The sequence below is a fragment of the Lotus japonicus genome, chromosome 4, assembly GCF_012489685.1.
Source record: "Lotus japonicus ecotype B-129 chromosome 4, LjGifu_v1.2".
Classification (NCBI taxonomy): Eukaryota; Viridiplantae; Streptophyta; class Magnoliopsida; order Fabales; family Fabaceae; genus Lotus; species Lotus japonicus.
In genome coordinates this window covers 78,776,786-78,789,270 of record NC_080044.1, presented here as the reverse complement: position 1 = coordinate 78,789,270, position 12,485 = coordinate 78,776,786, and the positions used below count along the sequence as shown (strand labels likewise).

The 12,485-nt window shown below is 36.0% G+C and overlaps 1 protein-coding gene across 1 annotated transcript; it reads right to left on the bottom strand.

Annotated features, from left to right (window-relative positions):
- Positions 1-4,210: 4,210 nt before the first annotated feature.
- LOC130713607 (ultraviolet-B receptor UVR8-like) lies at positions 4,211-9,395 on the bottom strand. The gene is made up of 12 exons (XM_057563383.1): positions 9,050-9,395; positions 7,926-8,112; positions 7,265-7,411; positions 6,852-6,933; positions 6,453-6,605; positions 6,076-6,249; positions 5,734-5,805; positions 5,554-5,625; positions 5,317-5,435; positions 5,120-5,202; positions 4,931-4,983; positions 4,211-4,664 (listed from the first exon to the last, which is right to left on the bottom strand). The coding sequence occupies exons 1-12, from the start codon at positions 9,147-9,149 to the stop codon at positions 4,602-4,604; spliced, it is 1,305 nt and encodes a 434-aa protein (XP_057419366.1). The 5' UTR covers positions 9,150-9,395; the 3' UTR covers positions 4,211-4,601.
- Positions 9,396-12,485: the final 3,090 nt, after the last annotated feature.

Sequence of the window (12,485 nt, the reverse complement as noted above, 5' to 3'; positions counted from 1 at the left end):
AAAAAATATAAATAAATAGAATGGAGGTGGAAAAGAAGTGGAGAGGTGTGTATATATCATAACTCATTTTTATCTACAATCTACACTCCACTCAATATTATCTACATAATTTAGAGACAAAAATTTCAACCCTAGCCTTAGACTTTATCATTCTTCATTGCTCGTGAGTAGACTTTCAATGAGTTTTTTCCTTTAAATGTGTTGATCTCGGCTATCCTAGTTTCTCTGTCTTTGATCGGATGTTGGATTTTCCAACTCAGTTAGATCTAAAACTTGTGGTATCCGATTAGCCCTGTTCCATTATTTTGTTATTAAAGGTCACACGTCGTCGGTCAGGGCAATGATGGAACTTTAGTCTAATTTATTTGTAAACCAACATAGTATAAGTGTAAACCTAAATAATTTATAACTTACTTGTAAACTGTATTTTCTTATAATGTTTATATTAATTTATGAATAAGAGTTAATGTTTATCCCAAACTTATTTTCAACTCAAATTATATCTAAAGAGTTAATTTTTATGCCATAAGTGTTTACAACAATATTAAACTGTTTACTTTCAAAAAAAAGAAAACAATATTAAACTGTTCACTCAAACGATCACTAATATTTCTAGTTTAAAACATTGAATTGAGCAAAAACTAAAATCATCCAAACACTAGCTTGCGCATTAAGCAAAAACCACAAATGCCACTATACAATATACCAATCATCAAAATCAGAATCAGAAGCAACTCTTTCATCCTTCTCCGATCTCTTTCTACCCTTCAATTCCTTACCGAACTCGTCGAGAGGTTCATCCAACGCGCCACTGTCCGGTTTCACCGGCGCAACGACGTCGTCAAGTTTAACCATATCCAACGAGCTCTTCAGCCCCGGCACACTGTCAAAGACGGCAAAAACGTAGTCGTCGAACTTAACCTTAGTCGGCCTCTTCAGCCCCGGCACACCGTCGAAAATGTCGAAACCGTCATCGTCGTCGTACGCTGGAGGCGGGGAGTTCACGGAGCGGGAGGGGGATTTACCGTCGCCGGCAGGCGAGCTGAAGATGGAGTCAAAATCAAACGGCGCGTGGGGGCGCGACGGCGTCTCGGATCGGAAGGGGTCGTCAAAAGACGAGGCGCGGTGGTTGTTGGAGGATCCGAGTAGGGAATCGAATGTGCGGCGGGATGAGGATTTGGAAGAAGGTGGTAGTTTGGACTGAGATGCCATTGCTGCGGATTTTCCCTGAATGATGATATAAAATATAACCATATATAGACAATTTTATTTTAATCACTGATTACTGTCTTAATGACAAATTACATCTAATTTAAAATTAAATCTATTACAGTAAATGTAATGATACACAATAAAGATAAATAAGGCAAATATTGAGGAGATCAATTAGAGATTTGTTCCAATAAATCAACAGATCTCATCATAGGTAAGGTAATGATACAAATTGATTGATAATGATTCATTCTTATTATTAAAATTAACTTCAAATTTGAATTGTATGGACTTATGCTAATAAGTAATAATGAAGATTTAATAGCGATATTATTATCATTAACCATAAACAGATAAACTGCATATTTAACTCCCTTCAGCATTGCCATAATTTCATAAACTGATGTAGCTATTACAAAATGTTCAACGAAATCTAGCTAATGCTGAGTACAAATGGCTAACATGAGCCGAAGCTCCATTCTTATGACGGTCCGTTGAGGAGTGCGAGGAAAGCACGACCATTGAAGCCGCGGTTCAGACAGTTCATGAGTGCTCCATAATCAGTCTTGAATTCGGAGAGATTGATAATGTCTTTGCATTTGTCATGTTCGTCGAAATGACAAAACATGGATCGGATGAGCGCGCTCATATCTGAGTAGTTGCTGCGAGGTAGAGTGCAGAGTAAGTCAGTAGTACCACATACATTATCTACTTTGTAAGTCCACCAGGCTGAGCTAGTCTTGGTGATGCGAGTATCTACACTTTTAAGCGGTATTCCAAGCTCACGAAAAGTGGGGATGTAGGCTTCACATTCGGCGGCAACAAGGTAGTTCTTCGCCTCATTCTCAACTCCTTCCGGGTAGGTTGGAATCATGAGCAAGTTAGTCACCGAGGAATGGGTTGTAAAGATTCCAAGCTCTTGAATAGCCAGCGCCAGAGGGAGTGGTGTTGAAATGATTTTTACTTAACCACTTTCGAATCCCTCAAGATTCAATTGTAGTATAGTAAAGGGTTTTTATCGTCCTCAGGGAATTGGAATACAATGTCGTTCTTTAGCTAAATTACTTAAGCAATGGATTAAAGGTTGATTGTGGGTTGTTTTGATTACCGATCACTATGGAAAAACACAACAAACAATAGTAAAAAATATTGTAAACAAGTTGAGAAAATGGTTGGGATCGGGTTTCATCAATCAACTTCGCTGTATTCTATGATTTCATATACAAACCATGATTTATGATTGATTTCATCACACCATTTCTTAACTTCATCATAGTTCCCTAATGACAAAGATTATCAAATCACTTCCTAACCATCAATTCCTTGAATAAATTAGAAAGCAATAAGCATTAAAATTAGGTGTTCTTTGACTCTTGAACTAACTCTATTCCTAGAACTTAGATTCAAGAGATGGGTTTATCTATTTCAGATTCAAGAACAAAGTTTCCACTAAGCAATCAAATCAAATAACAAGCTCTAGTTGATCAATCTAAATCTATCATTAAGAGCAAGATAACCCATTGAAATCATCACATAAAACATGAATTCATTTATGAAAATCAAGATGAATACATAGAATTCAAATGATTACATCCAATCCCAACACAAAAAGGGTTTAGCTATCCATTTTCATGGAAGCTTTCACGCTTACAAGAGTTAAAGAGAAGAAATGGATGATCCGTGCCGTCGTCGGCGTGTTCCCAGCTCGACGGAAGGTAACAAAGCTCCCAATCTCTCAATCCCTCTTCCTTTTCTCGAGTTTTATGTCCTCCTTTTCGTTCCCTTTATTTCTGTGCTGAACTTTTAGTTTTATAGCATTGCAGATCTGTTACAGGGTGCTTAGCACTCCACTTTAGGTGCTTAGCACCCTGTTTCTCCAAGCTGAAGGATTCTCCACCGCCAGATGATGCTAAGCACTCCACTTTAGACGCTTAGCACCCTGTTTCTTCATGCTGAAGGAGTCTCCATTGCCAGATGATGCTAAGCACCCTGGAACACATGCTAAGCATGATTGGAACAAGGTTGATTTCTTGTGTTTTTTCAAAGTTATTGAGTGGGATTCTTCATTTACAAGCTTTCTTTCATCCAAATCATGCACTTTCTTAATTATTCTTCAACCTACAACTCAAATTGAGATTGGAATCATTTTCTACATAATCAACTTAAAAGAGAGTTACTTAGAAGAAATTTCTCATTATTACAATAGATAAGTGCCTAAAATATAATGTAAAACATGGTGAATATGACACTTATCAAGCGGCAGTTCAATGTCCCTCGAGTAAGTTGGAGAAGAAGCGTAACGAGCAGGATGCTTGCCACAAGACTTGTTAATGTTACGCAACTTGGCATAAACAGCTGCCATGCATATGTCAACGGTTAAAGGCACTGCAGAATTGATGACCGAGGTGATCTCGGAGGGACGCATAGACCCTTGGGAGTGACAGCGTATCAGTAAGATATGCTTCATCACATCAGTGATTGCAGCTTTGAAGTAATCGAGATCAATCTCGAATGATCGAGAAGTTAACTTCTTAGATGCGCCTATTCGTGTGAAGCCGATTTCCTTTCGGTCTTTTAGCTCGCGGAGGTAGAGCTCATAGCTAGTCTTGTTGCTTGCTCCTTCACCATTTTTGTTAGGAACCTTGCTAATACGGACCGGGATAACCTCATTAGTTGCTGAAGGTTGAGTGTCAGATTCTGGCACGAGCTTAGCAGCTTTGGATTTGTTCCCGGCATAGGAGACTTCTCTTTGTCGCTTCACGGTTAGATTGGAGTGCTGCAATTGGAGTAGGAGGAAATTAATATCAGAACATCTGGAGCGTGCAATTTGTAGAATTCATTTAGTTTAGAAGAAAGTGTATAGGAATTATATCTGATAAAACCAGAAGTCAACATCTCTTAGACGTGCTGTTAGATTACAAGTTATCACAAGCATTGATATTTATAAGGAGTTAAGGACAGATACGAGGGAAGGGAAAACCTCAATAGAAGAAAGAAATTACTGAATGATACTGTACATTTATTACAAATATCGATATTAATTTCAACTACATATGTTGCCTGAAGAGAATATCTCAAGCCAAACTTTCACAGATCATACAACCAACATACTAATTCATAACTACCAACAAATCCTGACACACTTGGTAGATAGCTAGACAAGGGTTTGATCCTTGACCATGTTTACAAAAAATAATTTGTTGGGAGAGGCAAAACCCACTTCATAAATGACACTAACATAACCGCCTCTCACGCATTATCACTAAAGCGCATTATCACTAATGCACATACTCCTTATCCCTATCTCCTTGTGTGTTTTGGTCTTTCAGACTGGGTATTGACACCATTCTCTTGAACTGATTAATTATTGGGTATCAGTTGACATGACTTTATGGGACACTGACATCAAACTTGTCCTCCCTGTCTGAAGTAGTAGCAAATGATCCAGAGGCCTGCCAAATAATTCCAAATTGCGCGATTGTATCAGCTCATTTTTATGTTTCGGAAAGTTCATATTCAAAATGCTGTGAACTTTCTGCTGAAAAGCTGTTTTCATGTGAATATCTAGTTCTCAGACCAAGTTAAATGAGCTTGTAAACTTAATATAATTATCACAGCCTTACAATATCCTTTCCTTTTTAGGTTTCACAACTAAGCAAAGATCAATGGCCAGAATAATTGTAAATAATGTTCATGTATACTAAAACAAGACACTTACAGATTCATTTGGAACAACTGCATATCTCTCTGATAGCGAGGCTGTGGATTTCCCTGCTTAAGAAAAACAAATCCAGAATCATGCTAATTTATTCAGGGAACAACAATAATTATAAATTCCAATGTCAAGTAGTATACATCAGTAATGGATAAAGAAAGGAACACATAACAAAAGAGCTTGCCAGAGCACCTGATGAAGAATGATTTGAAGATTCTATATGCTGCCCACTAGATCCATCAACACTGAAGGCCTTAATAATCATTGGAACATTCCTAAAGATCCCAAAAAATGGATGATCGAGATTAAATATTTTTTAATGTCACATGTCTAATTAAAAATGACATGATTTTCTAGAAAAGCATTTGGTTTCTTGCACATGCAAGTACCGGTCTATGGTGTCTCCATGCCCAAGTTGTCCATTTGCGCCTCTTCCCCAAGAATATACATTTCCACGCTCCGAAACAGCAATCGTGTGTCTCCACCCACATGACATCTGAACTACTTTCTGCCAATCCAAACAATTTTTTTGCAGAAATAAAAAAAAAATTGCTGGTCACTGTTATACTTAGAATTTTATAAGGAAAGAAAAGGGAAGAAGAGTGTTCATTTTCAAATTCAAGTACCTGATCATAGGGAAACTTCACTTCCACAGGAGAGGAGCAATCAACATTGTTACCAACTCCAATCTGTCCAAACTACAATGAAAGGGGAAACAGCTTACAGTTTACCAATCTTAAGTATTTCATGTTGCTATCATACAAAATATATCGTGAAAACAGGAGACGAACAAAAGTACTATCAACCTTATTCCAACCCCAGCCCAATAGTTGTCCACTAGATGTGAGTGCCATGCTATGCCTCCACCCACCTGATACCTGAAAAAAGTGCATAAAAAGTTCAGAGACAAATGACAACATACATGATCAAACTCTTCAAAGAGAAGTAGTTCAGTCTATCTCATTCCAGATGAAAAGAATCCAGCTTCCAGAATGGAACTTAAGCAATATTAGAGAATCTACTAAATAAGAGTAAGGGAAGAAGTTCAACCGTTAAATTTCTAGAAAGTCATAAACAATAAAAATGACAAGACATCATCTAAATGAAGTTAACCGGCACCAACTCAGCATGAATTTTTAAAGGGCCACCTGAGAAATGAACTTATCGCTCAACGCTTGAACCCTCCGAGGCACAAGATGATCCTCAAAATCTCCATGTCCAAGCTGGCCATATTTGCCCCATCCATTTGTGTATAATCTGCCAGAAGATGAAACAGATACTGTATGCCTCCAGCCACAAGCAACTATAACTATCTTGACACCCTGCAAAATGGACAGTTATGAAATCAGAAGTTCACACCTTAAAATGCTTCGTCCTGACTATATTAAGTTAACAGCATGTTTACCCTTTTTCAGGAATCATACAATAATTATAATTTCATGAATCATGATATATTTTTCCAAACTACAATAGATATAATCACAGTCTAATCTGAAGGTAAGTTTGTGCAAGTTTGAGGAAATACATCAATAGACACTTTCTCAGGAATCAAGCGATCATTTCTGTCTCCCAATCCCAAGTTTCCATATCGTCCCCAACCCCATCCATACACATCCCCGTCTTCAGTAATTGCTGCACTATGTTCAGCACCAGCAGCAACCATTTTGATAGGTACTCCCTGCAAAAGTTGAAAATTTAATATATATGTATCCAATTATTCTATATAATGTTACGAGTCAAGTCATTATCTCTTTCTTGACAAGGAAGCGATTTCTGCGATTGTTTTTTGTTGACGGTAGTTGCTTTTTGTCTTTAATTGTTTAACCTGGGGATACTATCTAATCCATCTTATTGAGTGCTGATAACCAGGTCACAGAGCTTTATCCATTACAGATAAAACTAGGTTCAGCTCTGAAATGCGTACCTCAAATGTTCCAATTTTCTGTGGCACAAGAGAATCGTCTGTGGTACCAAGTCCAAGCTCACCATTTTGATTTCGCCCCCAGCTTTAATCATGACAGAAGAAGAACACCATCAAGTTAACAGTGAACAAATAATATGCAAATTTAAGCATAGATAAATTGTATATGGTTTTAAGCACCCGTTGTGCTTATATCAATATACTTTTGGCTTATCAATTTTTTTTTTGATAAAGCTGATTAGTGCATGTGATGGAAAAAAATGACTCTCTGAGATGCACTGTTAGCTTCAATGTTATATTTAATCAAGCAACTCAACCTTTATGGACCGAGGAATAGCTATTAGTACATGAAAAGAAAAGGTCAGAACAAACAAATTAAAGATAGATGAAAATTTGGGCAGTAGAAAACTACAAACCTCAGCACCTTGTTATCCATAGTAACTGCCAAACAATGACTGTCTCCACAAGCAATTTGCTTTATCGTTAGACCTTGTAATGCTCTAATGGGATGAGGAATGAACAAGTCGATATTATCACCATGACCCAACCTTCCAAAGTCACCCCTGGAAAACCGTAATATGGTATGCTTGAAATCTTAAAAATATCACAGTCACCAATATGACAGATAAACCACATTTCAAAAGACTCCGTTTGATGTGAACAAAAATGTTTTATGAATTGCCAGTTGATAGAGAACAACACAACATGATATGCCCAGCAGTTGATAGATCTTCTGCCATGATGAGTTTTCATATAATGACATAAAATGTCCACTATTTCTATTCATAGGCATAAATTATTGAGTCCAAATCAAACTTGTTCTACAAGGAAACAACCCAATTCCTTCAGCATGTAATGAACTTACACTTTGTTAGATATCAGTGATAAAAGCATAGTATTAGTAACTAATTAAGTATCTATAACTTACTTGAAGCTGAATCCAATACTACATCACATTAGAACATATGTAAACTTGTTATGTACCATCGTAAGGTCCCATTCTAAAATACCTTCCAAATAAGTGTCCAATTATGGAGAAAAATAATAACCACAATATAATTAAGATGGAGAACAGACCATCCCCAGCTATATAAACCTCCGCTGGATTCAGAACGAGCCACGGTAAAATCAGCTCCACAAGTAACAGACACAATGTCTTGGCCATCCAACGCACTCACTTTTGTAGGTAAGAGTCGATCATCAGTATCGCCATGGCCTAACTGTCCATCCTCTCCCCGCCCCCATGAGCAAACAAAGTTTCCACCTTTCAAAGGATCAAAGTTAAAGGGTAAAAAACAAAAGAATCACAGAAATCAAAGTATCAAACCATACCTAGTTACAAGAGAAGTCAAACAAATTAAGTAAATGACAATGATTTTGGACCTAGTTGCCACTTTTGGAGGCAAGGAAGATAATGGTGAAGAATTGAAGTAAAAAATTTTGCATTTATTTGATTAAGTACTTCTTAAAGCTTACAAAGAAGTTATAAAACAAATGACTTGGCTTTGATAAAGAAGACTCAAATGCAAATCTCAATGTGAAGCAAATATTCAGTTTATGGTAGTGGAGATTCAGGGCTAATCTCTCACATATTTTTTTGTTTAAACCATGGGTATCATTCACTGAGGCAATCATGTTCGAGCTAGGTAGGACTATTGTGGATGACAAAGCTCTCCTACCAGGCATTTAACACAGCTACATTAACATTAGACTCCAACCCGAGACATCTACATAAGTTAGAACCTACCCGGTTGGTGTATCCCTTTGGTGGTCTCCTCTCTCACATATATACTGTTATTTTCCATTTAAATTTGATTTTTTAAAAAAAAATAGGAATATATAACCATACAATGACAGTGTAAGCAGTAACAGTGAAAAAGTTCCCAAAATGTGATGTCAATGTCATATCAAACGCAGGAGGATCATGTAAAGTGCAGGCAGCCTGCCCAGCATAACACAAACAAAAGAATGGAAGAAAGAAACAAAAGACCATGCATGAATTTGAAGCTTTCCATTGTTTGGGACCACAGACATCACACACCAATGAGTTAGGGTGGGGTCCTTCAGCTGGAGACAGAGAAAGCATGTAGAAAAAATGCAAAATTTCAAAACTTGCCATGTAATTTCATCACCCTTTGGATCAGAACTCAAAACGATCATACACAAAAGGGAAGTGGGGCAGAGCAGTGATAAGCGCTTACTAAGAAGGGCGACAGTGTGGTTGGCTCCGGCGGATATGAGAAGAACACGGCGAGGTGGAGCAGTGACTTCACTCATCACTTCATCATCTTCCATCATCATGGTCTCTGTGAAAACTTCCCCTGCTTAATTTCTCGGTGGAAAAGGTGACGATCGTGCGTGTTTTAATTATATGAGGAAGAGAAACATTGACAGAACTGAAACACTAGAAATATTAATGTACAGAGAGTCAAAGTGTTTGTTCACGAAGCTTCAGAACAAACAAAATGAGTAGGTGAAAGGTTAACGTTGGCAAGAGAGTAGACATTTAAGAAACAATTTTTTTCAAAAGTTAATAGTAGCAAAATCTTCAAGGAATAATGGTGCCGCATCGGTTAAGAGTGACTGTTTAATTCAATAAAGTCGAGTTATTCTTAGAAGACCGAAGACGCATTTATAATGAGAACTCTAAAAGTTCAATCAACTACTTTTTAATCATCGTGACCGGCATCAATTGGGTAAAAAAAACTTGAAGGAAACTTTATTCAGTTTATTGACTTATTTTTTCTTTGAAATGTTAATTAATAAAATAAAAAAGATTAAATTGTAGTTTTAATCTCATAGTTTCACATATGCTTTATTTTAATTTTATAGTCTCAATTGGCATATTTATAGTTTCAATTTCTCTTCTATTTCATTTTAATTTACTTTCTTTTTATATTTCTATCTTGTTTTCTTATCAAATCACATATCATATATCTTAGTAAAATGTTAGATTATGCAACCAACTCTTTGATGACACAACGACGAAATATTAACTACCACTAGATCATGCAGTTGATTTTAATTTCAAACGCGCGTTTAAAGATTATAAAACTATCACATTTATGTAGTCATGTTTGTCATGCATTATCATAGTCGTGCGACATAGCATAATTGCATCTCTTATTTCTTTATTCTTTTTCAATCTCTCTTTTCGTGCTGCTTGAATTGATGTGTGAAACGTGTTAGAAATAATAATATAAACATTCACATGACTCTTATTTAGAAGCTTAACTTATTGGGATAATTGATTTTTGTCAAATTTATTTAATAAAAACTTAAATTTCAATACATGGTAGGTTAATCTATGCAATTGTTCACACTTAAAGTTTAAACAAACAACTTAAATGTACTATTGCAATGAAGGAACGTATTAGAAATAATAATATAAAATTATATGAAGTTTAGACTTTTAGATTATTATTATTCAAACAAAAAGAGACCAACATGAATCATAATTGTTTATGACAAGTTAATATCATCTTCTTCTTTTTTTCTTTTTTTGACGTTTACATCACAAAAGGCCACCAATAACCATTATTGCAAAAAAGAAAACATCAATGTGTCTGCCAACTTGTGACTTTAAACATAATGTACATCGATCGGGTCTAAAAATATCAATGGATAAACAGAAACGTACTTCACGTTATTTATAGGAGTAATATTGCATCAGCTGCATTGTATCTGTATCGGATCAAATTAAATAAGAGTGACATGACAGTGCTCAGCTTATAGCTTAAGGGAGGAGCTAGGTAGAGTAGACTACAGCGAGTGTGAGTGAAGACAATTTGGTAGGGTTGGTGATGATGATATTCAATGTTCTGTTCCAATTCTCCATCAATATGTTTTAATTGGTCCCGTGCAACGCAATCACCATATGTATGAATTGCATAGCAGCTGTAGCATTGTTGTGGACTCATATTTAGGCTCATAGCAGTCTAGTACATGTCCATGTATTATAAACCTATTCACAATGTGTTTAATTGGTTCTAAGAGTTGCAGCTCATATTAATTTGCATGAGGTGAAGTCTTAATGTGTAGTAACTTTTAGAGTTACCCTGTTTTGCACTCTGTTTCCACAATGAATCCAAACACACTTTCATTGGTTTGCGATTTACAAGTTGAAGTATGTTTGAATCAAGAGATGAAACATACAAGCCTCTGTAAAGTAGGGTTGGCAATGGGCCCCGTGGGTGCGGGTTTGGCCATTCCCACACCCAAACTCAAATTTAACACCTAAATTCAAACTCAAATTTAATATGGGTGTAAAAGTTAAACTCAAACTCAAACCCCTGAGTTTCGGGTTACCCAAACTCAAACCCAAAACTCAATGTGAGCACCAAACTGACAAAAAATCAAAAATATCAATCCGGAAGCAACATGTACATAAGAGAACAACATGGACATAAGTTGATTAAACCTCATTATCATTCCAATACAAAGGAATAAAATATAGTTCATGAACATAAGCCTACTTAGTAACTTTAAAAAAACTCTACTTAGTAGCTTTAATAGTATATATATAAGGGTTGGTAATTACATGCATTAGACTTTGTGTTTGAGTTTGGGTTTGGGTTCGGGTTCGGGTTTAATCAATCTCACACCCAAACCCAAACATGTTTTAAAATTTAGGTGAAACCCGAACTCGAACCCAAACCCAAAGAAATCGGGTTTCGCCCACAATTTCGGGTCGAGTTCGGGTTGGGCCCCGCGGATTTGGATTTTCCTGCCATCTCTACCGGAAAGGTGATGGTACAGAGACTGGAATCTTTAAAAAAGCATTTGGGGGAAGGAAAAGAACAAATGGAAAGAACATGGAACTTATAAAAAAAATCTTAACTTTTCTCATAATTAGAAGAAATATATAATTATATCAAGTACAACAATAATAATAAATAAATAATTGAATTTAATCCTATGGGATGGAGTGTGGCACTATTTCCAGGTTGGGCATTTGAGCCTTCACTCATGTTTTTAGGGTAAAATAAATATAAGTTTATCAAATTTCTCTTTGAGTCTTGTAGTTTTTCTGCCTTGAATTAAGATATTATTCTTACACTTATTTTTTTTACCAAAAAAATAAATAAATGTATTTTAAAATATGAAAATATTGTAAAAATTGGTCTCATACTTTTGTTAAAAAACAAAACAATACAAAATTATAATTAAGTTTCTTGTAATATAACTTTATATAAAAAATCAGTGTAGAGAAGCACTCACTGAAATAGTAAAAGAATAATATAAAGTGAAGAGGGTCCGGCTTACATAGTTATTTTTTAACATGCTTACATAAATTATACATAAATAACATCATGCCATCACTGGGCCATTTAATATTTCTACTAGAGTTTTTCAAGAAGTTGAGAAGGGATTTGGGTTTGGCACCCCATGTATTCAATACGGAAATTTAATTTCCGTTTTCAAAACGGAATTTAAAATTCCGATTTGTTTTTTATATGCAATGAACGGTTGAAAATGTGCCACATATGCTAAAATACATAACGGTTTTTTAATTTCCGTTTTTTTCGTATTAAAATCGGAATTTAAATTCCCGTTTTTAATAAAGTGGGGTGCGAAACCCAATAGATGGGGTGCCAAACCAAATTCCCAGTTGAGAAACAAGGGGGTGACTGCGGC

Bases quoted from the DNA above. Each gene is read 5' to 3' on its own strand.
- LOC130713607 (XM_057563383.1), bottom strand. From the start codon at position 9,149: ATGATGATGGAAGATGATGAAGTGATGAGTGAAGTCACTGCTCCACCT. The intron at 5,626-5,733 runs GTTGATAGTACT...CTTTCATTGTAG, and splicing joins TGGGCTGGGGTTGGAATAAG to TTTGGACAGATTGGAGTTGG. The intron at 4,665-4,930 runs GTAAGTGTCTTG...ATTATTTGGCAG, and splicing joins CAGTTGTTCCAAATGAATCT to GCCTCTGGATCATTTGCTAC.